At 43.2% G+C, this 27,556-nt stretch overlaps 1 protein-coding gene across 7 annotated transcripts in view; it reads left to right on the top strand.

The window, feature by feature from the left end:
- The window catches only part of VWA3B (von Willebrand factor A domain containing 3B), a 189,442-nt gene extending 168,461 nt beyond the window's left edge, over positions 1-20,981 (top strand). For 4 of the 7 annotated variants that reach the window (XM_046660380.1, XM_046660378.1, XM_046660376.1 and 1 more), the window contains 6 exons: positions 769-880; positions 6,318-6,442; positions 8,093-8,230; positions 10,232-10,329; positions 15,307-15,503; positions 19,909-20,123. In XM_046660380.1, coding sequence (XP_046516336.1) covers positions 769-880; positions 6,318-6,442; positions 8,093-8,230; positions 10,232-10,329; positions 15,307-15,503; positions 19,909-19,988 — 750 coding nt within the window. In that variant the 3' untranslated portion in view covers positions 19,989-20,123. Of the gene's footprint in view, positions 1-768; positions 881-6,317; positions 6,443-8,092; positions 8,231-8,933; positions 9,053-10,231; positions 10,330-15,306; positions 15,504-19,908 lie in introns of those variants that run through there. The other 3 variants (XM_046660379.1, XM_046660382.1, XM_046660381.1) reach the window with 3 other exon arrangements.
- The last annotated feature ends 6,575 nt before the right edge of the window (positions 20,982-27,556 follow it).

Genomic DNA, 27,556 nt, shown 5'->3' with positions numbered 1-27,556 from the left:
TTATAACTGAGCTGGGCTTTGAAGGAGTTATCCAGAACAGGAAGGATCTTGCTCATTTTTTAAAATATTTTTTCTCTGTGTTCTTCAGATTGCATAATTTCTGCTGACTTGTTTTCAAGTCTCTTTCCTCTGTCATATCAGTTCTGCTATTGAGCCCCTCCAGACATTGTATGTTTTACTTCTAAAATTTTCATTTGGTTATTATTTTTACAGTTTCTATTTCTCTGCTGAAAACAACTACCTTACCCTTCATTTCAAGAGTATTTACCTATGCCTCATGGATTATGGTTATAATTGCTGATTTAAGGTCTTTATCTGATTAGTCCAAAACCTGGATTACCTCAGTACTTTGATCTACTGATTGTCTTTTACCTTGAGAATTGGACATATTTGTTTGCTTTTTTGTATGTTGCATTTTGGATTATATATTGGATATACTGACCGTTATGTTTTAAGACTCTGGATCCTGTTTAAGTTCTCTGCAAAAGGTTGACCTTTTTTTGTTTTGACAAAACTTGATTAGATTTGGACTGCAAATTCTGTCCTACGTTCTATGGGCAGTGATTAGCCCTATCAGTTCAGTTTTAAAAGCCTGTTCCCAGCAACATAGAACAGAAAGTACTCCAGAGTGAGTAGACAATCTATGTATGTTCCATAATTCTTCAATAGTTTGATTCTCAGTAGAGAATCCCAAGATACCCCATACCTGTGATTTTCACTGTCTGCATTGTCTTTTCCTATCAATTATTAATGTTTTATCTTTTTTAGCAAGAGAAGTTTCAAGAGAATCCAACAAAGAAAATCAAATCAAAAAAATTGGATCCCCTCAAAGGCCAGAAGGTTATTGCAAGATGTGATGAAAATGGCTTTTATTTTCCAGGTAGATATTTTATTTTATAAGATTCTTTTGTTAGAAAGTATGATATCAGAGACCAGAGGTTCTCAAACTTTTCTTTCCCATGAGCTGCACTAAGGTATTCCACTTGTAAAATGAAACGATGATGAGCTTTCTCCCCATATTTACGGGGGAAAAATAGCCATAAAAATGTATTTATTTTAATCTCTCATTTGTTCAGTGAACCATTTTTACTACACATCTGCTATGTTTCGTGTATGTAATATTCCTAAATATTGAACCACACACTGGTCTAGTGTAGTGAGCAAACAGATGGAAATGCTTGTCTTCATGGAGCTTACATGCTCGTGAGGGAGACAGACGAGCAACCAAATAAATAAAATATGCAGTGTGTCAGATACAGTGCTATGAAGGAGGATCAAGCCATGAAAGAAGGTTGAGAGTGTCAATGTGAAGGTTGCAATATGGCGGTCAATGAAGAGCTTCCAGAGAAAGTCACATCTAAGTAATGATTTAAAGGAGGAGAGGTAAACCATGAGATTATCTGGGGGAAGAGAGTTCTAAGCAGAGGGAATGGCAGTACAAAGTCCTGAGGCTGGAATTCTCATGGCATATTGGAGGAAGAGGCTACTGTGGCTGGACCCGAGAGGTTTGCCCAAGATTTTCCTGGGACATGTGATCCTGAAGGAATCAGCCAGCTGAAGTTCACTGAGAGCTTCACAGATAGTGAAAATAATATGTATGTGTGAAGATCTAGAGGTGAAGAAAAACATTTTATGTCTGGAGAAATAAAATAGATTATGGCTGGAACCTAGAATGCAAAGGAAAGGAAGAAAATAATAAAGCTCTTCAGAGGAGTAAGTATGGGGTAGTTCATAAAGGGTCGTGTTAAATAGGATGGACTTTATTGGAGAACCACATTTCAAGCAGGGAGAAACATAGTCGCACTTGAGGTTTTGAAAAGATCCTTCCCATTGCTGTGTAAAGAGTGTACACAGAGTGGGTTAGGATGTCGCTCAGGTAACTGGCTTGTGTCATAAGGTAAATAGACATACCTACAGGAGATAGTGGTGTGGACAGGAAGATAATGAGGTATGTCTGGGACACAATGAATTGCAGGGGGCACCATGAGACAACTGAAGTTGTCAGAGAAGCAAAGATAAGGGTCTAGAGTCTGGGGAGGCAATCTGTTTGGAGATGGGAATTTTGACACATCAACACAAAAGTAGACATTGAAATCATGATAAAGGCTTGTAGGGAAAAGAGAGCTTAGAGAAAGAATCCTGAGGATGGTCTGTCAAGCAAAAAGATCAGACTGCAGCAATAAGCTGGTCTTCCGTAGTAGGCATTATCTATCAATCACCAGTTAGAAAAATTCGTTATTAATTAAATTTAATTAAATCTTCTTTTTAAGTGGGAAAAATGCTTCAGGAAGAGTTTTGGTTTCCAGCAGGCTTATGTGTAGAACTGGCAACTGGGACATTTTACTGGAAATTTGGTAAATGTGCTTTGGAGTTGACTGGATGAGAGTAAATATGGATCTGGGCTTCTGAGATGCTCATGAAGGCATGAAGCTCTTCTTTGCAAGAGAGCTCCTGAGAACCTGCCAAATCTTTGGGGCTCAGATTTGCTGGGAGGTGATGATAGAAGACCACCTCTACTTGATTTGCTGAATGGGAGCCTTGGAGAGGGGTCCCAGGCCAATTTGACAGTTGAATGGGAATGCTGGAAAGGACTGGATTCCAAATGGCTGGATTAGGGCTTGGGATCAGTTTACTGGTCAGGGTCTCAGAGAAAAGTAGGACGGCTTGACCTTTTCCCCAGCACCATTCCTGTGTGAGGAGAAAATGGGAAGACCTGCTGCAGGGGGAGTGGAGGAGACACGGGTAACAGCACAGCCACATGCGACACCTGCGGCCGTGTCACCAGCGATTATTGCCCTGGTTTTTAAAAAATATGCAACTAGAGGCAGAGAGCACACCCTCCTAAGAGCCGCATGGGATCTGCCTATTCAGGAATTTCAAACTTATAGCTGTGATTAAACTCAAAAAAGTCAGTTTAGAGGAAATAAACATTTGAATTTAGTCATATAATCAGTCATTTTGATTGGTGGCTAGTTAGTAAATATTGATTCAGCCAAATTAAATGACAGCACGTGGATTACTGGATCTACTGAGTTTGTGCCCCCCCCCCCAAAGTCAATGGGTCTTTTCCTCAGTTGGGAATTTCAACTCCACTTTACCTTCATAGAGTTATTTTTTATAAAAAATAATTTCAAACTTAGAAAAGTTTCAAGAATAATAGAGAACTCCTGTATACTCTTTTCACAGATTTGCCAATTTTTAACATTTTGTCACATTTATTACTTTATTTTATTCTGTCTCCCTACTGACCTTCACACACACACACACACATTATTTTTTCTGAACTATTTGAGATTAGGTAATATCATCATGCCCCTTTAACCATCAGTGTGTATTTCTCAAGAACAAGGGTATTCTCTTAATATAACCAGCACAAAGTTATAAAATTCAGGAAATTTAACATTATCATACTACTTTTTATCTGTACATTTCAATTCTATTAATTGTCCCAATAATGGCTTTTGTAGCATTTTTTCCCCCGGTACAGGCTCCAACCTAGAATCATATATTGCATTTGCTTAGCGTCTCTTTAGTCTTCTTTAATCTAGAATCATTCTCCAGCCTTTTCTATCATCTTTCATGATACTGACATTATTTAAAAGTAAAGCCAATTATTTTATAGCATATTCCTCAATTTGGTTTAGATTGGATTCAGGTTATGCATACCTGGAAAGAATGCTACCTACGTGATGACAATGATGTCACATCCCGCTCAGGGCATCTCATCCAGAGGCACCTAATGTCCGTGTGCCCTCATTAGTGACGTTAATTCAGATCACCTGGTCACGATGCCTTACTGTTTTCTCCCTTGCAAAAAAGAAGGTGAAAGAGTTTTGTGGAGCACAGGCATGATACTCATTGGTGACTCCTTTTCTGATAACTTTTGTCCCAAGCCTCCTAAACATTTTTCATGGAAAATAGCTGGCTTTAAGACGAACCTCAGCAGAAGGTGCTTCAGAGTAATTGGATCAGAGCGTCCGTGGCTTAAGGCCAGGTCTACACAGGAGCAGAGCTGGTCCGGTGGTTGCTGCCATCCTTGGGAACCGCGGCAGGGATTTCCATGTGGCTAACTCTCTTCCACAGGTCCGAGTGGATTATCCAGTTGAGGAATGACTGCACTGTTCAGAATGGAAGTGACAAGCTGACAGCCTGGCTTCTCAGGATGCTGAAAGGCAGGGAGGAAGACACATTTCAGAACCTTATTTTAAATCATTATTTGTGGGAATTGGGTCATCCTTCCTGTTGTTCAGTAAGAAGGAGCATTTTACTTTAGGACATTCACAGTGATGTAAATCCAGGTTGCAAGGTTTCTGCCTTGTGCCAAAGGAACAACTTACAATGGAAGGCGAAGGCGGGGCAGGGAGGGGGCCGGGAAATGTGATACTTTCTCAAGGGTGATGATTTAGGGTCAGAAAATCCTGAGTTTTCATTTCTTTGAAGTCTGCATCTTGTCTCCATGAGCCCTGTAACTGGAATCACTGAGCCTCAGTTTCCTCATCTTTCCAAATGGGATTTGAAACACTTTAAATGCCCATTAGATTATTACATATGCTAATATACAATATTTTGTAAATTGGAAAGCGTTAATTACACGTCAAGAGTTTTTCTATCACCCATGTGAGAGCTCCTCTTAGGAGACATAAACAACTCCCGTCCTCTCCTGGGGGTAGAGGGCGCTGCTTGGAATTTAAAAACTTTAATAAGCAATTCAGAAAGGCAAAAACCAGCACAAGGGGCTAGAGAGGAACCCTCTGAGACTAAAGGAAGAGGAGAATGTGATGAACAGACGTGTAGGGTGACACGGTGGAGTGGGGCAGGTGGAGGGCATGCTTCTGGTGGAGCAAAGCTAACGCCTTGTTCAGGAGCTGGAATTTAAGCTGGGCTGTAAATATAGGAAGGTTCTTACAGCCAGAGGTGAAAAATCCATTCTCCGGCCCAAGAAATTCCTGTTTGGAGCAAAAGTTGAGAACTATTCCTGCATCTTTCACCAGATGAACTGACCTGCCTTGTGTGCTTAGACTATTTCTAGACTCCTCTGACCACCGAGCATGGGCCACGTTTTTGCTGAGGGTCTCAAAAGGGGTGCATCCCCTTTTCCCCAGCCTGAGGATGAGACAGCCCTCTGGCAAAGGTGGGGAGCCTGACTCTAACCCAGGAAGATGCCTGGGATCACCAAGCCTCCACCAGGAGAAAGATCAAAAGCACTGGAGGGGCTTCTGCGTGCTGGTCCCAGCTCCAGAGCCCAGGCCCCTGAAATGGTTCCCAGAGACCTTTGAGAGCCAGGAGACACGGCCTCACCTCTCTGGGGCCGAGGGCAGAGAACAAGTGCAGCTGCTACTGGCCAGGGAAGGTCCATGTCAAAACTTCCCCTTCGGGGCCGGCCCTGAGACCAAGTGCTTAAGTTTGCGCGCTCCGCTTTGGCGGCCCAGGGTTTCACCGGTTCGGATCCTGGGTACAGACATGGCACTGCTCATCAGGCCATGCTGAGGCGGCATCCCACATGCCATAACTAGAAGGACCCACAACTAAAATATACATCTATGTACTGGGGGAATTTGGGGAGAAAAAGCAGAAAAAAAAAAAAAAGGATTGGCAACAGTTGTTAGCTCAGATGCCAATCTTAAAAAAAAACAAAACTTCCCCTTAATGTTTGTAATCCCTCCTTAATGGGAAGGTAAACTTCAACTAGGATGCGTGACAAAATGCATGAACCTTAACACACGTATTTTCTTTTCCTGTTATAATCCTCTCTTTGAGTATAACTAAAAGGAAACTTCTTGCTTCTTTTTTCTTTTTTCCTGTTTTGGCTGTACATTTTAAGGAAGCCATGGAGTGTGTTCAGCCTAGTTACCTTATCATTTATTAGATGAAAAGCTGAGGATGGTAGTTCATATTTCCTTTTCTCTTTCACAATTTAATAACTACAATTATCTATCTCTAAGTATTATAGAAGGAAATATGGCTAAAATAAATAAGGAAGGAAATCAGCAGGTAGGAAGCGTCCAAGGAGAGGAAATTTGTTTCTAGGAACGATGTCCTCTCAGGACGGTTGCTGGTGATGCTGGATGAACAAGCGTCTGCACGTTCTCTGGGCTTCCCAGCCCAGCAGGTGCTCCCAACCAGAGCACTGTGCTCCACCACTTTGGGTTGGTCAAGCACAGTATGCATCACACCGTATCCAACGCTATCTGGGGGAGAAATCAGGGGCGCACTGAATTAAACAGGCAAAATGTACAACTTAGCGAAGCCAACAGGATGGGGCAAGCCAAAGGGAATAGGTATTATTTATTTTTGATTTGAAATTTGGTTCCTTCCAGGGGTTGTGAAGAAGTGCGTGAGCCCCACCCAGGCACTGGTGGGCTTCACATATGGGGACACCAAGATTGTGCCCACTTCGTTCATCACACCTGTCGGGGGCGCCATGCCCTGCCCGCTACTCCAGGTACCTCTCCAGCGATCTGTTCCCGGGGCCCTTTTCCTCATTCCCAGAGTTGTGGATAACAGGAAGTGGCGCAGCCACGGTTTTGCCCTTTGCTGAGCATCTGGTTGGGCCACACAGGGAGCTTAAATTTGGGCAGGAAGAGCAGTGGCACCTGTTCCTGTGACCCCCTTGCCTGGTGATTTCTTTGCTCGTGACCCTGATCTGCTAATGTCCTGTTAAGTAGCTCACAAGAGCACAGACATGCTTGCATTGCATCTTGAGGCCATTGTCACTTTACAGACGATTGAGTGTCGGAGAAGGGAGTTGCTGTAACTGCTGGTGCTCTTGAAATTTTCACTGCAAAACACTATATTAAAATGGATTTCAGAGCCAGTCCCGGTTGCCTGGTGGTTAAGTTTGGTGTGCTCCACTTTGGCAGCCCAGGTTCAGTTCCTGGGCATGGACCTCCACCACTTGTCACTGGCCATGCTATGGCAGTGACTCACATAAAAAAAGAAAAAAAATAGAGGTAGGAGGCCAGCCCAGTGGCGTAGTGGTTAAGTTCACATGCTCCACTTCAGCAACCCAGGGTTCACAGGTTCGGATCCCAGACACACTGCTCATCAAACCACACTGTGGCGGCATCCCACATAAAATAGAGGAAGATTAGCACAGATGTTAGCTCAGCAACAATCTTCCTCAAGCAAAAAGAGGAAGATTGGCAACAGATGTCAGCTCAGGGCCAATCTTCCTCAGGGAAAAAAAATGGATTTCATAACAAGGACAGAGGTAGTGCTTTCCTTGACATTGTAGTCAATTGATGCCAGACCCTGATACCATGATCCAGTCACCCCTGAACATGCATTCCACAGGTGAGCTGGGTGGATGTGTTCTCACCTGCTTATAAATTCATAAAAGCTGTGCTATGTCAGGCCCATCCTCCTGCCACTACCCTCATCCTGGCACCAAGGCCAGAGAGTGGAGAGAGAGCCCCGCAGAGCTCCACCGCTGCTGTTTCTTGGATAGTGGGAGGCAGGAGAAGTGCCCGGGGAGCAGTCACAGGATTCCACTTTGGTTGTCTGGTCCAGCCTCCCCCGGCCAGACCCAGAGCGCACATCAGTGTACTGTTCCCCCGACAATCAGTCCTCTGCATCTGGCAAGTGCCCAGCGGCCTCTGTACACCCCTTCACAAGGTTTTCTCCCTGCTGGAAGTTCTCTCTTTATGACCTTTACCTGGGATGTCAGGTGTGTGCTTTGGAGCAACATCAAACAAACCTGCTCCTCTCCTTGTCCGTGACAGCCCTCGGATGTGCGGGGGCACTGTTCACATCTCTCCTCGGTCTTCATGTGAAGCACTCCAGGCTCCTTCCACCAGTCTCTGTAGGGTACCGTTTCCAGACCCCTCGCCATCTTGCTGGCTGTCCCCAGGCCCCTTGTCAGGTGAAGAAGTCCTGCTAGACGGGAGCTTCCCCAAACTGGTCACAAAATTCCAGCTGTGGCCCAGTGAGCCCAGAGAATTTTGGAACTGTGGACTTCTTCCAACTGAGAAAAGATAGGTATTTGAATTTTAGCATCAATATTTGCTAATCATCTTATAAACAAGCTTATGTTAATATTGTCTGTAAGATCTATAAGCAAAATATTGGCTGTGAAATGTGTTCTCGTCTACAGGTTGGAGATTATGTGTTTGCCAAAATTGTGGTCCCCAACGGCTTTGACTTCTACGTCCCTGCCATTGTCATAGCACTTCCGAATCAGAATGTGGCCGAAGACAAGTTCTACACGGTTTTGAAGTGTAACAATCGGAGAGTAAGTAGACTTTCATTTAGAAAAGGACGTCCTTGCTAGGCAGAAAGTGGCTGCTTTTACGCCCGCCTGTCTTGTGGGCACTGCCCAGCTCTTCCTGGCGCTGCCAGCGGTCTTGGAAGAGAGGTTTTCCTGGCTGGATCTATTCCACCTGCACGTCCACTCCCTGTGGTTTGGATTCTGCCCTCTCTGTGGCACAAAATCGGCCCTTACTAGGATCGCCGTGGCCTCCTCACCCCTCTGTCAGGTGGACTGTGGGCTGTCATTCCACATCTGACGGCCGGGGCTCCCTCCGCTTCTTCAGTGGCCTCCCAGGTTCTTACAGCACCACTCCGCCCTCTCTGCTGTGACTGCTGGTCCTCCCTGTGTATTTTTCCTAAAAGTTGTAGGAAAAAATCTTTATCAGTTTACAAATCTGATAATGTCCCTTGCCTGCCTGATGTCCCCCATACACACACTTATCAGCCTCATTGAAAAGCCCAGCGTGGCCCCAGCCTAGCCCCAGCCTGCCCCGTGAGCTTAGTTTCCAGCCCCGTGGAAAGCTCGATGCTTCCTGAACACAGTGGACTTTTCCAAGGCCGTGGGCTTTAACTCTTCCTGGACTGCCCTCCCCGTCTTCTTCCCATGAGAACACCTGTCACGCTCAGGGTTCCCTCGCCCACTGTCCTGCCCTCCACTCACACTGGCTTCCTCACCAATGTCTCAGCTCCTGAAAGACGGGGACTACGGCCTGTGCATCTCTGCACCCCCAGCACAGCCCCTGATAAAGAGAAGATTCTCCCAGTTGCTCTTCAATTACTTGAATAAATGATGTTTCTAATGGAAATAATGTTGTCTTCACGGACTACTTCATATGCCTAGAAAAGAGACTAGCAAGCAAAATAAGAGTGGCTAACCTTATTAAGCACTTCCTTTGTGCCACAAGTACTAATCCGATCACACATAGTGAACGATTGAAGGCTCAGAACACTGTGAGGGAGGTACTGTTATTATCTGCATCTTCAGACCAGAACCTGAAGCCGAGAGGTTACGTCAATACAGGGTCAGCCGCAGAGCAGAGGTTTGAACCCAGACAGTCTGGCTCCATGGCCTGCACGCTAAACGTCTGTGCCGACTGCCCAGTGCACAGAATAAAAATATCCAGTCAGGTCTTGACTGTAGCGTGACGTATATCCATCAGGGAGGGGTCATGGTAAATGAGTTTTAGAATTAAGGGCAAAGAGTAATGACGTCAGAGCCAACGGGTCCCAGGAGCACTGTACCCAATCCGACAGAGCGAGAGGGATCAAGAAGTGCCTTCTCATCATGAAAGGCCCCGGAGAGAAAATGGATGTTCCTGGAGCTGTTTAGATGAGAGTGAAGAAGCAGTCTGGAAGGGCGGCAGGTGGGGAAGCATTTCTGACATGTGGCCCTGCTCTGGGGATAGCTACTCGGCAAGAGAGGAGAGAGCCAATCAAGGGACGTTTGAAGAGATGTCCCTGAGCCCCACAGGGTGGGGAGACGTGAAGCAGGTGACCTTGGATGCCTGAGGAAGAGCCTCAGAGCCCAAGAAGGACCTTGAACGTACCCACAGGGCAGTGGGGCTCTGGCAACTAGATGGCATGGTCTGAGAGATGGACGCTAAAGACAGTTCTGATAGAAATTCTGGGAGACCCATGTGGCAATAGTTTTTAAGTCCAGGAAAGAGATGGCCAAGGCTGAAATAAAGATAGGGACCAAGGTGGTTATATGAAAGCATGTAGGTGTGCACGTGCACACGTGTGTCTTATGTGAGTGGACTTGGCAAATGATCCAGCATATGGAGAAATAACAGGAGTCAACGATGACTGTTATTCAGCATATGATTATCAAGCTAGACTCTGCATTTAGACTGCACTCTTCAGTAGCACCCTGAATGGGATAATGGCTCGTAGCTACTGTAATGGGTTGAGCTGGAATAAAATTACATCTGAATTGTGGATATTTGGGATTTAAATTGAGTGAACCCTTTTGGTGTTATTACAGGAATTCTGCCTGCGGAGTGCACTTATTAAGATCAGCCAGAACAAGTATGTTCTCTCTTGCTCTCATATAAAGTCACTCCCAATGCAGGACTCAAAAATGTAAGTGGACCCAACTTCTTACTCCCTGAATTTTATTGATATCTCTGCACTTTTCATTTGTTTCTGAGTTTTTATCCATGATCTCCAAAATACTTGGGGAGAAAAGCAGAGGTGGAGGACTTCCTACTTAAAATGTCATTCTGTGATCGTTATTCCTTCAATGTCACACCTTTTAGCTGCTGGTCATTTGCCTGTCTGGTTCTAATTTCAAATCCAACATGATTTCGCTGAACTTTCAGAAAAGCATTCAATCCTGACATGAATCTGAAGGAATTATTCCCCTTTTATTTGTAAGGATTCAAGGCCTTCTAATGAAGTCCTATATAAAGCGAAGGTTAGAGTAAGTTGCGACTGGGACCAATCCCCCGTCTGCCTCTCCCCTTGGCGGTAAGAGTAAGCTGCTGGCCCTGGCTTGCCCGTGCCCAGGTGAGGGTTGGGGGGTGGGTGGTAGTTTCCAGGGGCTACAGTGAAGCGAACACATTTTCATGTGAGGCGGTAGGATTGCTAAAAGCTGGAAAGGTGGATTAAAGCAAAGTCAATAAGAAAAAACTGTCCTAGAAAGCAGGCGAAAACCAAGTCCATGGGCCCAACAAGGGGCATCAAGGTTGGAGTGAGAGCCATGACCTTGGAGGTGAAGATGGGTTGGGGAAAGGGATCCAGGAAACCCTCATTAATTTCACTTGGGGTTTGTGGGTCATATTTGAGTGTCAACCGTCATTCTCCCAATGGCCTCACCTTGAGCTTCATAAACAGAAACCATCAGACATTCTCTCCTCCGCTTCCTGTCCCCACCTCTGGGCTTGTGGAAACCTGCATCTTTTTGTTGAAGTTCTTCCTCTCATCCAAGGCCCTCAGGATCTGGGGGCCTGTCCCCACAGCCCCGGTCCTTGCCTTGTCAGTTGTCCCTGGATTCTTCTCTCCTTTCTCCTTCGCTCCTTTCCGTTGATTCATTTTCCTCAGCAAAAACCCAAGTTCGCCTCCTCTGTTTACACACATGCATGCAAGTGTGCACACACACACACACAGAATCTTACCTAAATAGACCTCTCTTGGTTCTGCAGTGTGACCCACCACCCTCCTTTCCCTTCACTGCCCAGCCCCATGTGCAGTCTGCAGGCCTGATGTCTCCACTCTCTTCCCTCCTTCTGACTCCCTGAGCCTTGGATATGAGCTTTCCCTGACCCCTCTGAAGAAACTATCTCCAAGGGGCCTCTCGGGACCTCTCACACGCTCACACCAATGAACTCCACCCACCCCAGTGACTATGCTTGCTCTTTCACTCCTATTTGACGGTGCACCACTCCTTCCTCTAAACCCTTCCTCTTGAGGCTTGTTGTGGCTCCTCCTCTCTCTGGATTTCCTCCTGCCTGATTTCACCCCACCCGTTGTTTCCATAACTCCACTTACACTAAGGACCTCATATCTCCATCTCCAACCAAGACTGCTTCTGTGCTCTTGCTCAGAATCGTAGTCTCCGAGAGTGGGACCTGGGATGGGTTATCCTAAAAGCTGCCCAGGTGGCTATGATGTGCAGCCATGGCTGATAACCGCGGTGGAAAGAGCCTTGGAAATGAAGACTCGTGTTCGATCCCAGCCCCACCCTCACTTAGTTCTGTGACCCTGGGCAGGCTGTTTATCATCTCTGAGCTTGTTCCTCAGGGTAAGTAAGATCAGAGTGGTGTGGGGATTGGACATGGTCACGCCGTGCGTGGCATAAATAAAGTGGGTGCTCAGCACCTGGTGGGAATCATATTCTTTCCGGCCATCCCCCTGAGTATACAGAACCTCAAACCCAGCACATCTAAAACTGAAATCGTAGCTCTCCACAAACCTGCTCCCGTCTCCACCTTCCCCGTCTCGGTTCACTCTTGTACCCACCAGTCACAGAGCTGTCCAAGCAGAAACCTGGTAGTCATCTTTGGCTTCTCCTGGTCCTTCACTCACCCCACCCCACTGGTCTCCAAGTTATATTGATCCTAACTCGAAAATATTTCCCAGCTCTGCTGGACTGGTGCTGCCTTAGTTCAGGTGCTCTCATTCCCTGAGGGCTCTGCCTCCGGCCTCCTCCTGCCTCGGTCCCAGCCGTCTCCCATAGGGATGACCAGAGGAATCTTCCTAACATGCAAATCTGCTCTTGCCCCTTGCCCACCTAAAAACCCTCCAGGGCCAGCCCCAGTGGCCTAGTGGTTAAGTTCAGCACACTCTGCTGTGGTGGCCCAGGTTTGGTTCCCAGGCGTGGACCTGTACCACTTGCCTGTCAGTGGCCATGCTGTGGGGGCAGCTCACATACAAAAAAAGAGGAAGATTGGCAGCAGGTGTTAGCTCAGGGTAAATATTCCTCAGCAAAAATAAATAAATAAATAAAAATAAAAATCATTCAGAACCTCCCCCCACGCCCCTTCTGTTTTTCAAAAATTATTTTATTAAAGTCATATTGGCTTATCACATTGTGCAAATTTCAGATGTACATTTTTATATATCAGTTTCTGTGCAGACTGCATCATGTTCACCAGCAATAGTCTAGTTTTTATCCATCACCGTACACTTGTGCCCCTTTACCCCTTTCACCCTCCCCCGAGGCCCTTCCCCTCTGGTAACCACTAATCTGTTCTCTTTGTCCATGTGTTTATCTTCCACATGAGTGAAATCACACGGTGTTTGTCTTTCTCTGTTTGGCTTATTTCGCTTAGCATCATACCCTCAAGGTCCATCCACGTTGTCGCAAGTGACACAAATTTGTCTTTTTTGTGTCCATGCCCCTTCTTATCCTAGCTTAGCCTCTTGTCAGGCCTGCCTTCCTGGCCTCACTTCTCCCTAGCCACCCTCCAGTCAACACTAACCATGCTAAACTACTTGTTGCTTTTTCCCCTCACCATGCTTTTTCAAGGCTCTGTGCCTTTGCACAGGCTAAGTATTCCCTCCCTGGAATGCTCCTCTTTGCCCATGGCCTCCTGGGGAACTCCACCACTGAACTCAGGCATCACCACCACTATGCGACGTGCCAGGACTCCAGCCTCCTATGCAGTGAGGTGATTCCACTTCACTGTGTAGAGGTTTTCATTACAGGAATGAATTTATTTATTTATTTGTTTGTTTGTTTGTTTTTGGTGAGGAAGATTAGCCCTGAGCTAACATTGGTGCCTGTCTTCCTCTATTTTGTATATGGGATGCTGCCACAGCCTGGCTTGATGAGCAATGTGAAGATCCATACCCGGGATCTGAACCTGCAAACCCCAGGCCACCGAAGCACAGCGTGCAAACTTAAGCCATTGGGCCGGCCCTCACTACAAGAATTTTCCTTTGTGTTGAGCCATGTGCTTTCATGGCCATCACTCCTGTTAGGCATAAGTCCTTGAAAGCAGGGGCCAGATTCTATCACTTCTGAATCCTGGTTGCCGGGGTTCAGCTCACAGGATGTGCCCAATGACTATTTGAAGAGTGAAGCAATGAGCAAATGCTGGTGGGTGCCCACCAATACTCCTTGAGGTGTACGTAGTTCCATAGCGAATCTTTCCTTAGGTATGAGTACTGAAAATATATACTACAATCCTTTATTCCTTTTCTAGATGAGTTTAATATTTCATTTAAAGTAATAGCACATTTTCTGTTAATCTCAAAATTCTACTCAAACAATATGATATCCAAATTACAGTACTTTATAAAGGACTATGAGTAGATATGGCTAGGTCTTGACCATTTTCACTAAACTCAACATTGTCAATCACTATTTCAAAATTAAAATTCAATTCTGTCTACGTTGAGAAAAGCCTTTAATTGTTTTCTATCTTAGTCCTACTGCGGGCCTTATTTAAAGCCCTTAGCTGCTAATTTTCTACCCTAGCTTCTAGGGCTTTCCACAGCAGAAGCGTTCCCTGACTCCCTAGTCTCCCCACCATAATTTCTACTGTTCTTTTCTCCAGCTGCCTGTCTGCTAGCAAGAGACTGCATTTAATTCTCCTAAGCAGAGGCCACATCCCCGCTAAGTTTAAGCTTAATCTCTCTCTGTTTCTGTAATCAGGGCTGGCGGAAGTGAGCACACAAAATAAAGGGGTAGGGCTTACTTTGTGTCTACACTGGGATTTCCCTGTGGCAGGTCCTTTCTCATCAGGAGCTCTTTCTCACTTACTTTATAAACGTGCCATCTCTTTTCCATTGTTCTTTAGGAAGTCTTCACACCGTTACACCAAATAAGACCGTTTCAAACAATAAAAAAATCCCGGTGCTTTCTTCATGGGCTAATTAAACAAATGACCTATAAGTTGCAATGCCAACAGGACATATTTGACTAAATTTAATTTAAAAATATTGAATCCACTACAACCATCCACTTGAAGTTGGTAAGACAAGGGGTACATGGCCCCAAAGAGCAGGGTGGCCTGGGGCACCCGAAATCCAGCTCCCCATCCTTGGCTCCCCTCTTTTTCTTCCTTCTTGGGGCCTTCAGTTTGGGGTGACTGAGAGTATCTTCTTCAGGCCCTTCTTCTGGTTCCTAACTGAGGGTAGTGCACAGTAAAGGCAAGAAGGAAAGTATTTGGAGGGTGAAGCATTCAAAACGATTGAATATGGACACAGCTGATGCAAATTTTCATTTTCAACTCAAAATTTGACACCTAAATGATTCTTGAAGACTTTTAATAAGGTCAGTTTGCAAAATATGTTATCCATTTTGCTAAATTGCAAATAACTAGTGCTTAAAGGACAGAATTTTGGTATCACCGTGTTTGCAATGTGAAATCGAGTGAGGCTGTTACTGATTTTCTCTTTCCTTTGCTTCATGGCAACTGCGTTCTCTGACAGCACAGCTGGGAGAGAGGTATGTCGTCTAAGAGTGTCTTTGACAGAGGGAAATGATTGCTCTTGCCTTACGTTAATTCTGGTGGTGTCCCTGAGGTGTTTTTTTTTAACATTTCATGGCATCAGAGATGTCTGTTCTGAGCGAAAATCTTCTCTAACCCGTCTATAACTTTCTCCATTTAGAGAACACACATGTGATTTCTCCCATGTGATCTTCTCAATAACTCCAAGATCAAGCAGACCAGAAGGAATTTCCCCCCATTTGGCATCCTCCCTCCTGGCCAGGCAGGGGAGGCACAGCCCGACTTCTTCCCTGACTACCTCCCCTGGGGTCCTGTTCACATCAGAAGGCTGTGGCATGCATGTGGGAAGCTCGCCTGGTGGGTTTGATGCTCTGGCTTCTGGTTTCCTCCAGTGAAGGGAAGTGCCTCTACCAGGCATTACTCAACCACCCACAGCCTGGGGACCATGTGCTCCTCCAGCTAGGGCACCTCTGGCAGCCTTGATCTGAATCCACACACCTGGTGCTGTGTATAACTGGCTGGACATCTCTACCAGTAGAACTGGAATCTATCCTCTATTCTTTTTCTTTTTCTTTTTTTTTTTGAGGAAGATTAGCCCTGAGCTAACATCTGCTGCCAATCTTCCTCTTTTTGCTGAGGAAGACTGGCCCTGAGCTAACATCCATGCCCATCTTCCTCCTCTTTATATGCGGGACATCTACCACAGCATGGCTTGCCAAGCGATGCCATGTCTGCGCCCGGGATCCGAACCAGCGAACCACAAGCCGCTGAAGCGGAACATGCGCACTTAACCACTGCGCCACCAGGCTGGCCCCTATCCTCTGTTCTTGACAGGCCCTTCTGTCAAGAGAAAAGCTCAGAAAAATTACCTCTGAGGCTCCTCCTTAAGAAGATTCACTTTAGAAGGAGTTTGATTTCTTGAAAAACTTAGCAACATTCTAAATGTGATCAGGAAAGCCAGATAGGACTAATCATTTTCTCTGTGCTCCAGAAAAATCACTGGGCACCTGAAGGAGGTTGTTGGGCACTGAGATCCTGAAGGCAAGGAGTGTTCTGCCCTTGATGTGTGCTTGTAATAGTGTGGTCTTGGGGACGTGCCTGTGGGTGAGTCTACAGGAGGGCAGACCCTGCTCCCAGGGTTCAGATGCGGTTTGTCTGGGTCTGGGGTCACCTGCCAGTTCCTATTACACAAAATATTAGCCTCTCACCCTCTCTCTTTGAGCAGTTGAGTAATTTTCCATCAAGCCATTTGGATTAGAGTATGTCCCAAAGGAAACTATACTTCCCATATTATTTAACACTCCTGCCTTTACTCCGCGTGGTGGCTTCGCATTGTCTTCCTGAAGCACTGATATTAAGCCATTGATTGAAACCTCAAGATTCAGTGCTGCCTCTGGCATTACATGAGATGAATCACTTCCCATAATCTCGCCCAGTCCCTACTGACTATTTTGCCCTTGGAAGGAGCTGTGCATCTGAAAGCGTTAAGCCTCTGTATGTCATTAGCTCCCTCGTCCCTCTGGTCAGATTGGGAGCCCCATTTCCTCGGCTGGAGCAAAACGCTGAAAAACAAGCAGTTCAGCCATAAACCCTGTCTGTGAGTGTCCTATATTATTCAGGGGGACAAATGCCATTGCCTATTTTCAGAAAGCATGCTGTGGTGCCCTAGGGCCAGGGATGAGAGAACACAGAGTCACAGAGATTTGTTCACTCTGAGGGCCAGTGGTAACAATTTGGATGGCAATACCCCATCTTATCAGTCTCTCCATTTTCTGCCCCTTCCATTCTTAAAACTCAGAGGCCTTTTGGTCCTCATCAAACATCTGTCTGGTGCCTACCCCATAGGCCCTCCCATTCTTTATGTTCTAAGATGGCTTGCTGGCAGACACTTAGGGCAGAATAAAAGTGAGGCCTCAGGGAACCAGTGAGAACATGGGCAAGCTGGCAATGCTTGATCAAGCAAATGAGGTGGGTTCTGAACCAAGGAGAGCAGGGAGTGCGTGCTCAGCATGGTTCCAAAGTGGAACCAGCTACTTCTGAAGAGCCAGTGAAGTCACAGTGGCTTCCCGCACCTTCCTCCCCGTGCTCACATACACACATAGTCTGGGCCTATTTGTCATATTATTTGAACAAACTTGTAGCCTCAAATAATTAATAGGGCACTTAATTTAACTTGGTTTTAGTATGAGATAGGGCAAAAGAAGGGCCAGCGCAGTAGCCGAGTGATTAAGTTCACATGCTCTGCTTCAGCGACCCAGGGTTTGCCAGTTCAGATCCTGGGCACGGACGTACACACTGCTCATCAAGCCATGCTGTGGCAGCATCTCACACAGAAGAACTAGAATGACTTACAGCTAGGATATACAACTGTGTGCTGGGGCTCTGAGGGGAAAAAAAGAAAGAGGAAGATTGGCAATAGATATTAGCTCGGGGCTGATGATCTTCATCAAAAACAGCATGCCTTTAAAAAAAAAAGAAAGCCATTGAGCAAGGCCTTTCCAAGTGTGCTGGTGGAGAATGTCCACTGGCTGGAAGTCGGGAGCGTGGCCACCCTCCCCTGTTCCTCAGAGTGGTTTTGGGCCAAGCGGAGTGAGGGTGCCTGGGGTGGGTGGATAAGAACTTTCCTGTCAGATTCACACCTACCCTTCCCCCGTCCACCCATACGGGGACATTTCCTTGAGGAATAGCTTAAACTTGGCCGGGCAGCATCTGCTTACTTGATGTAAAGCCCTTTCCTTGATTAAAATCCCAGTCTGCTTTTTATTCTAATTATGACCATGTATTTTTTTATTCTTCTTCCAAAAGCAATGAATAGTTAATATAATTTAGAAATTAAAGGCAAAAAGGATATAAAAACAATCCTTAGTCCCATATTTCAAAAGTAATCACCATTTATATTTTGATACATATCCTTCTAGACTGCTTTCTTGTCATGTTGATTCTTTTCCTCAAAATAAAAATTTTTGTTTCTCCTTATTATTTATGACAGTTGCAAAAAGTTTTTCAAATGTGGAGAAAGTGACAGTTCCACTGGAATTCTTTTCCCTGAGGCAACCATTAACAGTTTGGTGCAATGGTTTCCAGTCATCTTTATGGATTCACAATCTTAGTAACAAAAATGAAAATGCGACGTACATGCCACATATAAGTGAGGACATACAGTATTTGTCTGTCTCTGTCTGACTTATTTCACTTAGCATAATACCCTCAAGGTCCATCCATCTTGTCACAAATGACAGGATTTCCTTCCTTTTTGGCTAGATAATATTCCGTTGTGTGTATATCACATGGATATCACACTTTCTTTATCCATTCATCCATTGATAGACACTTAGATTGTTTCCTTCTCGTGGCTATTGTGAAGAATGCTGTAGTGACATGGGGGTGCAGATATTTCTTCACGATAGTGATTTCATTTCCTTTGGACATGTACTCAGAAGTGGGATTGATGGATCATATAGTAGTTTTATTTTTGATTTTTTGAGGAATTTCCATACTGTTTTCCATAGTGGCTGTACCAATTTACACTCCCACCAGTGATGCAAAAGGGTTCTCTTTTCTCCACATCCTTGCCAACACTTGTTGTCTCTTGTATTTTTGATAATAGCTGTTCTGGCAGGTGTGAGGTGATATCTCATTGTGGTTTTGATTTGCAGTTCCCCGATGATTAGTGATGTTGAGCATCTTTTCATGTACTTCTTGGTCATTTGCATGTCTTCTTTGGAAAAATGTCTATTCAGGTCCTCTGCCGATTATTTAATTGGGTTATTAGTCTCTTTGCTGTTGAGTTTTATGAGTTCCTTATGTATTTTGAACGTTAATCCATTATCTAATATGTGGTTGGCAAATATTTTCTCCCATTCCATAGGTTGCCTCTTCATTTTGTTAATTATTTCCTATGCAGCAGCTTTTTGGTTTGATGTCCCATTTGTTTATTTTTGCTTTTGTTGCTTGTGCTTTTTGTGTCATATCCAAAAAATCATTGCCAAAGTCAAAGTCAAGGAGTTTTTTCCCTATGTTTTCTTCTAGGAGTTTTACGGTTTCAGTTCTAATATTTCCATTTCAAGTTAATTTTTGTGAGTGGTGTAAGATTGAGCATGTGGATATTCAATTTTCCAAGCACCATTTTTTGAAAATATCTTTTCCCCATTGAGTATTCTTGGCTCCCTTGTCAAGTATTACTTCATTGTGTGTACTGTATTTTCTAAATGGTAAATCCAGCTCTATGACTTCATAATCATACCTAAGTTTTGTCAATTAAATTTAAACAAAAGTCGTATTGTTTTTAGAGTTTGGGGACATTTTTCCCATAGTACAACTTAGAGTAATTAGAGAACCCTGAGGGTGTAAAAGAATGTCTCTATTGTACAAGCTCCAGTTCAGTATATCAAGAATGAACTGGACTGTGATGTGGCCAAGCTTATCATCTTGGGTTGGACAGGGATCAATTCTGAGGCACGCCAAGGGGCTTGTTGGTCAGGAGCTATTCCTTTACTGACTGACTTGATCAGGACAGAGTCCAAATGGTTAGATTCTCCATGCTATGTGAGGCTCCCACATATCAAAGGCCTGTGGAAATGACTTATGTGGAATAAAGCCCAGCCCAAACTTTCAGGGCCCACAGGACTCATGAGATCCATTCCTTGGGAAGAAGGATAAGAGACAAAGAGCTGAGTAACGCCCACGGGGCTGGCTTGGACATCTCTGTAGACACAGCAGCCATCAAGACCAGGGTAACCCTGATCTTTCTGTCTCTCTCTAGGGAGGATGTGGACACAAGGAACTCTACTTTCCTCGTACGGGCACTCAGAGAAGTTGACACTAGGGATTTACAAGAGCTGAGACAGGAGAACCCTAGAAGGAAGAAAAAGAAACCCGCCAAGAGGCTGCCTCTCCAGGAGATGGTGTCATTGGACTCAGACGACTCTTCTCGTGGCATCAGGTCCCAAGAATCCTACCACAAGAAACACCCCAAACCCAAGGTGGGAGGGGGGTGACATCGTTTATTTTCAGAACACCCTGAAATCTCTCTCAAGAATAGAGCATTTGAGATCACTCCCCAGTTTCCAGGGCAGTTTAGGTCCCAGTAAAGCAAAAACTCTAACACCCTTAAGTAGGGCTGACATCCACTTCCCCAGAGAAGGTCCTCAGCCTGGGGTCTAGGAGGCAGCCAGCCACAACATTGCCGCCACACTTCCACCTCTAGCACTTCCTGCTCTGCCCTCATAGAGCCACCCACAGCAGCAAAAGGCTGAAGACCTTAAAACAGTCCAGTGGCAACCGTGTTTAAGAAAGCCAGCGTTCCTCCAGGGCTGCCCACACCTCAGCCACTTGACACTGTGACACTTGCTCCTCTGCTGAGACAAGGCCACCCTTGATTCTACCTGTGCCTTCCCTGTTTCTAAAAAAGGTGGACTCCCCTGTCATCTCCCACCCGGACCTCCTCCCTGTTTGAGCTTATTGGTTCCGGCTTTTCCTGACCATTCATCACCCTAGTATTTTCCCTGTCCTGACAAAACTGCCCTCAGTCCTCTGGTAGACTCTCTGCACCCAGAAGTTTCATCTAACAGATTACTGTCATAGGATTTTCAGATTTTCTGAAAGTCTGTGCAGTTATAAGCCAAGCTTGCAGTCTTGTTTTAAATTGATTATCTCATCTGAATTAGAGATTTTATGCTTAATGTTAGAAATGAAATTAAGAACTAAGAACTTGTCTGAGATCTGTAAGACTGAACATTCCCTATTTTATTGTTTTCCGGAAGTTTTAATAGAGCTCTCCTTAATTATTTTTGTCTGTAGTCTGTTGTAGGTACCTCTAAGTGAGCATGGATCCAGAATAAAAACTCTTACTTTGAAAACATTTCAAAACTATGGATTGTTTATTTGTTACTGTTGTCTTTGGACACATCTCAGGAATGACGTATAAAAGTGTTCAATTCTGTTCATTAATTTCTTAGTGAAATTAGCGTCACTAATTTCAAAAATGAAATAGCTCTCCCAAATTCTCTTTTTCTAGCCAGTAATGGCCCCTAGATAATAACAGGGTGCAGACTATTAATAAGAAAAATGTTGGATGCTTTTTGCAAATGGAAAAAATACAGCAGCATTTTCATACTTCAAAAATTTGCAACCTATTGAAAGTGGTGCTTACGTTCTGAAAGCTGGGGAGTCACCAGGGTTAGGGAGCAGAAATTAAAGAAAGAATCCACTTCCAAAAGTTTGAAAGAAAAAGGAGACATCAGCTCAGCATCAAGCTAAAAGCAGTAATGCAGTGAGGAAGGAGTTGAGGAGGGAGGAAATGATCCACAACGCAGAGGAGGACAGTGTGTGGGGAGGCATGCTGCCCCCCAGAACCTAGAGGTTCCTCCCAGGCAGGAAGCTCTGGAGCAGTCATCTGGTTTTGTCTGCACAGTGGAGAGCTGGTGGGGTAGGAAAGAAACCGTTCATCCAGTCATAGTCATTCATTCAGGCATGCATGCAGTCATGTAAGCCTGCATGCATTCATTCGATTGTTCAACAAGCAACTGAGGGCTTCAGAGAGATACTATCAGACGTTAGGAAAGTAGTTACCTTCTCTATTCTGCCTCTCTTCATCTCCACTTTATTTTTGGACCAATCACTGTTGTCTGGTTTTGGGGGATGAGCAGGGAGGAAAAAGTACAGGACAAATATACATAATAATAGTTTGTTGATATAACAATGCATGATATGCTCAATGACATTAAGTGATATATTCAATGTGTTGTCCTTTATTGGCAATGCCCAGTTCAGTGTGCTGGGGAAAACTATAATCACAACAGTATATTTCCACTTCCAGCCGATATGGAATAACAAGAACCAAATTTCACCCCCAACCTCCACCTCACCTGAAACAGCTAAAACACCTGATAAAATGTGTGCAATCATAGTTTCTAAAACATTGGACATAGTCAGTGAAGTACAGTGATCTCGGAGAAATAAATGAGTGCCCAGCTTACTGCCCGGGGACAGTTTCCAGGCTGCAGCAAAGGGAGCAGGAACTCAGGGAGAGCCTGGCAGCCTCTGTGAATGGAGGAGATGGAGCTAAGATTCTGAGGAGATGAAGGCAGCTGGAGTCCACAGGAGAGAGCACTGGAGAGGAGAGAGCTACACAGAAAGAACTCTGGAGATCTGCAGAGAAGCCCCCTTGAGTCTTCAACTCTGTACTGATCAGTGCATGGCTGTGAGGAAACTACTCAAGCCTGGGGAAGGAACCTCCCAAAAGAGAGTAGAAGGAACAATTCCCATAGCTCACACAGGGCTGAGAATATTTCTTGTTTCTTCCAGTCGGAGAAGAAAAACTCATTATTCACGGATCGTCAGGTAGAATACTCAGAAGAGGTTTACCTCAACAGTGGAGCAAAATTGGCCTTAGACTAAACGCTTCTCTGGTCCCATCTAATAAAGCTTAAAGGAAGGCCCTGCGATAATCAAACTGTCTGCAAGTAACCTGTGTCCCAGAACAAAGCCAAGAATGTCTGTAGGGATAAAAAAAAAGTATCCCCCACCCGATAAAGTAAAATTCACAGTGTCTGGAATCCAATCAAAGATTACCAGGCATGTGAAGAAGCAGGAAAATATGCCCCATAATGAGGAGAAAAATCAATTGAAATTAACTCCAAAATGGCATAGATGATGAAAAGTACCAGAAATGGTTACTATGTTGGTATATATAAAAGACTATTATCTTATTATTTAAATGTCTTTTAAAGCTAGTTGGCAGTATAGGGTAATGGCAGTGGTGCACTACTGCATTTCCATCTACCCCTCAACATGCATCTGTAGGCATTGCCTCAGGTGATTTGTGTGTTTGATTTTCACTGAATAAATCTACACTTTTAGCACATGCCAGAAGAAGTAATAAAAGGGGCTCACTCTGTTTTTTTAAAAAAAGTAATAATAGCTATGTATTCAGATTTTATGGCCACTCTATATAACTGGCCTGGACCAAAAGCCAGGGATGGGGCTTCAGGATGGAGTGATTGATAGTCACATAACAACTGTGTGGAATGGGTACAGAGTGACTCCCTGAAAGAGAGAGATATGCTCTTACCAGAAGAAAGAGAACAGATGTTCAAGAAGAGACTGAATGACCACTCGAGTGATGTAGAAAAGATCCATGCATCAAGCAACAGACATTACCTCTAAGTTCCTGTTCAGCCCCAGGAGTCTGTGGATCAATGACCTGGTCCATTACCAACTCACAGCAGTTCCACGCAGATGAAAAACTGTCCTTATAAAAGCGGGGAGGAGCTGTAGTCAAGATAATTTGACAAGAGAAATTACCTAGGGGAATATAATTGAAAAAGAAGTAAAATTATATTTGCATATGATAAAAGAGTATACCTGGAAAACCTGAGAGAATCAGTGATAACACTAATTCAAACAATAAAAAGAATTCAGTGAGGTGGCAGAATAGAAATTTAATATACAGAAATCAGTAACTTTCATATACACAAATCATGATCAATTCGAAGATATAGAGAAAATCTCATTTACAGTAGTAACAAAAAAATAAAATACAGCTGATTCTCATTATTCATGGTACTTATGTTCTATAAAGTCACCTCTAACTCTGAATTTAGCAAATACTGAATCATTGCTCCTAGGGGAAATACAAGGTTAGTTTCCTGCAAGCCTGTAGTCACATCATTTTCACCAACTGATCAGTACACAACCTTCTTTTATGTGTGTTTCTGTTTAAAGACACCTTATTTAATATATATTGATTTATTAACATAGAACTCACAGGCAACAGCACTGTAACTCATGCCTGAATAAGTTTATCTAACACATGTTTTCTTGGTAAGGCACATCACAGGCTTCTTGCACTTAGGAATACTAGAGAGCACTTCAACACTACGTTGGGGGTCATTTTAATCAGTGAAATCATTAACAGTAAGCAGAAAAATGTGAAAAGTGTGGCACTAAATATGCTATGAGAAGGACACTGTTTTACAGGAGAGCTGAAACAATAAAGCAGTCAGGTGACACAAATTTTTCGCCACTCTGAGCATACACATATCTGCAAAATGCCTTGAGCATTGATTTTGGAGTTAAAAATAAATTTTAGTGAGCAGGTGAATTCAGAAATAGTGAATCCATGAATGATGAGGATCAACTGTTCCTAGAATAAACTTAACAAGAAATGTACAAAAACAAGATGAGAAAAACTTTAAAACACTCCTGAAAGGTGCAAAAGTAGACGTAAACATCCCTTGTTTTCAGGTAGGATGGCTCAATGTCATGAAGATGTTAGTTCTCCCCAAGTTCATTTATTAATGTAACACAATCCTAATAAAAATAACAGCAAATGTTTTATGAGATTTGAAAACTCGATAGTAAAGTTCATTTGGAAAAATAAATATATGACAGTAACTAGAAAATACTGAAAAAGAAAAGCCATATAAAACTCTATAACATCTTTATGCTTAAAATAGTGTGGTCCTAGCACAAGAAAAGACAAATAGACTAATAGAATAGAATGAAATCCAGAAATAGACACTAATATATATGGACATTTAGTATACTATAAAAGTGGCATCTCAGATCACTGGTACTCTTTAATAACTGATGCTGGGATGGCTAATACCCACTGGAAAACAATAAAATTAGATCCATGCCTCATACTACACACCAGAATGAACTCCAAATAGATCCAAATCCTAAATGTAAGAAAATGAAAGCATACAAGTACTAGAAGAAAACGTGAGTGGATTCCTCTATAACATGGGTGTAGAAAAAGATTTTTTAAAGTACAACTCAAAATCCAGATGCAATAAAAGATTGCTTAACTCACCTTCATAAAAATTTATCTGTAAAAATGCATTACCAAAAGCACCATAAGCAAAGACAAAAGATAAATGATAAACTGGGAGAAAGTACTGGCACAGTATATCACACAAAAGGCTGATGTCCCAAAATATATAAGAACACTTAAAAATTCAGGGGAAAAAAAATGACTAAAACTTGGGAGAAAAATAGGCAAAAGCCATGTACTATTCACAAAGATAGAAGAATATACCTAAAAGTATGAAAAGATGTTTAACTCCACTAATGATAAGAAATGATAATGTAGATTAAAACTACATTTAGAGAACTTCCAGTAATGTGGCCATGTGAAGTGGTAATGCAAATCCATTCACAAATAACAATTTTGTGACCTGGATAAAATATTTCTAAAAACCAACAAGTGTTTAAAGGCACAATCAAATGTTCAAAAGCAGGCAGAATGTGAAGAGTTTCTCACAAAACTGCAACTGGAAGAGGTAAGAATTGTGAGATTGTGACTCTCTGGCCTAAGGGCACTCCCCAACTTTCAAGGCCAAGGCAACAGAAAACTACAGCCTGACTGACTCCAGGTGTCAGAGGTAAGAGTTCAAGGCTAGAAAAGAACTGAAAATTTAAAGAAGAAATCTCGGCAGCCAGAAACTACAATAAGAGGGAGTCATAAAATCCAAGCATAAGCTCTGTCCTAATTTCTGACTGATGACTCAATCATGCATCTACTAGAGAGAACCAAAGGAGCCTCATTAAAAAAAAGAAGAAGTAGGCAGAAAGCTGAGAGAAATCTATTCTTGAGAAACAGAATTTTTTGGAGCAAAGTCTGTGTTTGCTGCTTTTTGACTGAAATGCTTTTTAAAACCATGTACATCTTAGGTAGCAGTAATCCAAGCTTACAGGATTAAAGTGTCAGGGACAGAGACTGAGTCTGGCAGAGCAGTTGAAAATTTAAGCAAGGAAATCACTGAAAGAGTGGGCTCCAAAATCTGCCAAAATCCTTGGCTTATCACCAAATTACTAGGCATAGGAGAAATACCCAAGCTGCCAGGATTTTAAAAAAACAGCAGTAAGAAGCCATAGAATGAATAGAGATGTGAACTGCTTCATACTATGGGAGAAAAAAGTTCGCAGTTTCAGTACAGGCAAGATAACTTCCTATTAGAATAGAAAAAAAAAAATCAAGCAGACCAAAAAAATCCTTGAAGAATGCATTAGAATCCAGCATCACTAGACCATATTGCCTAAAGCATCCAATTTTGAACCAAAAATTTGAACAAAGAAACAGGAAAATGAGTTTCATTCTGATGGATAAAAGCCTTAATAGAAACTTTGACTGAGTCCAGATGTTGTATTTAACAGACATCAAAACAGCTATTCTAAATAAATGCAAAGAATTAAAGGAAAATATAGTATCAATGAAGAAATGAATAGGGAACCTCAATAGAGAAATGAAAGTATTAAAAATGCAAAAGGAAAATTCAAGAACTGAAAAGTACAACAAAACATATGCTAAATGGACAGAACAGCAGAATGAAGAGAGCAGAAGAATCATTGAGCTTGAAGATAGATTAATAAAAATTACCCAATCCAAAGACCAGAAAGAAAAAAGGATTGAAGAAAAGTAAACAGAACCTCAGAGACCTGTGGGAAGATTTCAAGCATTTCAAAATATGTGAAATTGGAATCCTAGAAGAAAGGAAACAGAGAAAGAGAAAAATAACATATTTGGAGACAATGTCCAAAAACTTCCAAAATGTGGTAGAAAACATTAATAGATCCAAGAAGCCTAAGTAACGTTAAACATGATAAATACAAATAAAACCGCTCCAAGGCACATCATATTCAAACTACTAAAAGATGGCAATGAAAAGAAAATCTTGAAAGCAGCCAGAGAAGAACAATATGTTACATTGAGGGGAACAGTGACACAATATGAATGATTTCTCAACTAAAACCATGGAGACCAGAAAGAAAAAAATAACAAAAGCCTATAACAAACAATTGTGTATTCAGTGGAACTAACCTTCCAATATGAAAGTGAGAGGAATTTCACCCTCAGTATGATTGAGTAAATTCAACACAGAACCCTCTGACAGATAATAACTATCCAGAGACTCTGGAGGGTGACCAAAAGCAGGCAGATTCTGGTGTGGTGAATTTCCTGTAATTGCATGGTTTAGCTCAAGAGCAGGCTGAGGCAGGATATGGTTAGTACTACATGTGAAAGCTTAATCTCCGAATGAAAACATTTAGTCTTTCTGGCTTGAAAAACCAGAAAACAGAGTTTGGAGAAACTATAGCTTCTGGAAAGTACAGGAGAATCCCAAGAAGGACAGAGCCAGAGCCACAGGGAGCCACAAACTTTGTGTATATAAATTTCCCAAGTCTCTCACTGACACCTTAACCACACATGCACAGGCAGGTTACAGGAGAATCATCTAAGGCTAAAATAATTAAACAGAGATTTGAGCTGCCACCTAAGAGGCAGAAATTTCAGTTTTAAGTTCAACAAAATTAATGTCTGCTAAAACAAAAATATGCAGACTTCTAAGGAAAGTTACAGAATCCAGAGTCTCTACAACTTAATATGCACAAAGTCTGAGATACAA

Source organism: Equus quagga, chromosome 5, assembly GCF_021613505.1.
Source record: "Equus quagga isolate Etosha38 chromosome 5, UCLA_HA_Equagga_1.0, whole genome shotgun sequence".
NCBI lineage: Eukaryota > Metazoa > Chordata > Mammalia > Perissodactyla > Equidae > Equus > Equus quagga.
Note: the sequence above shows the minus strand (reverse complement) of the source record. Positions and strands in the feature narration are given on the sequence as shown.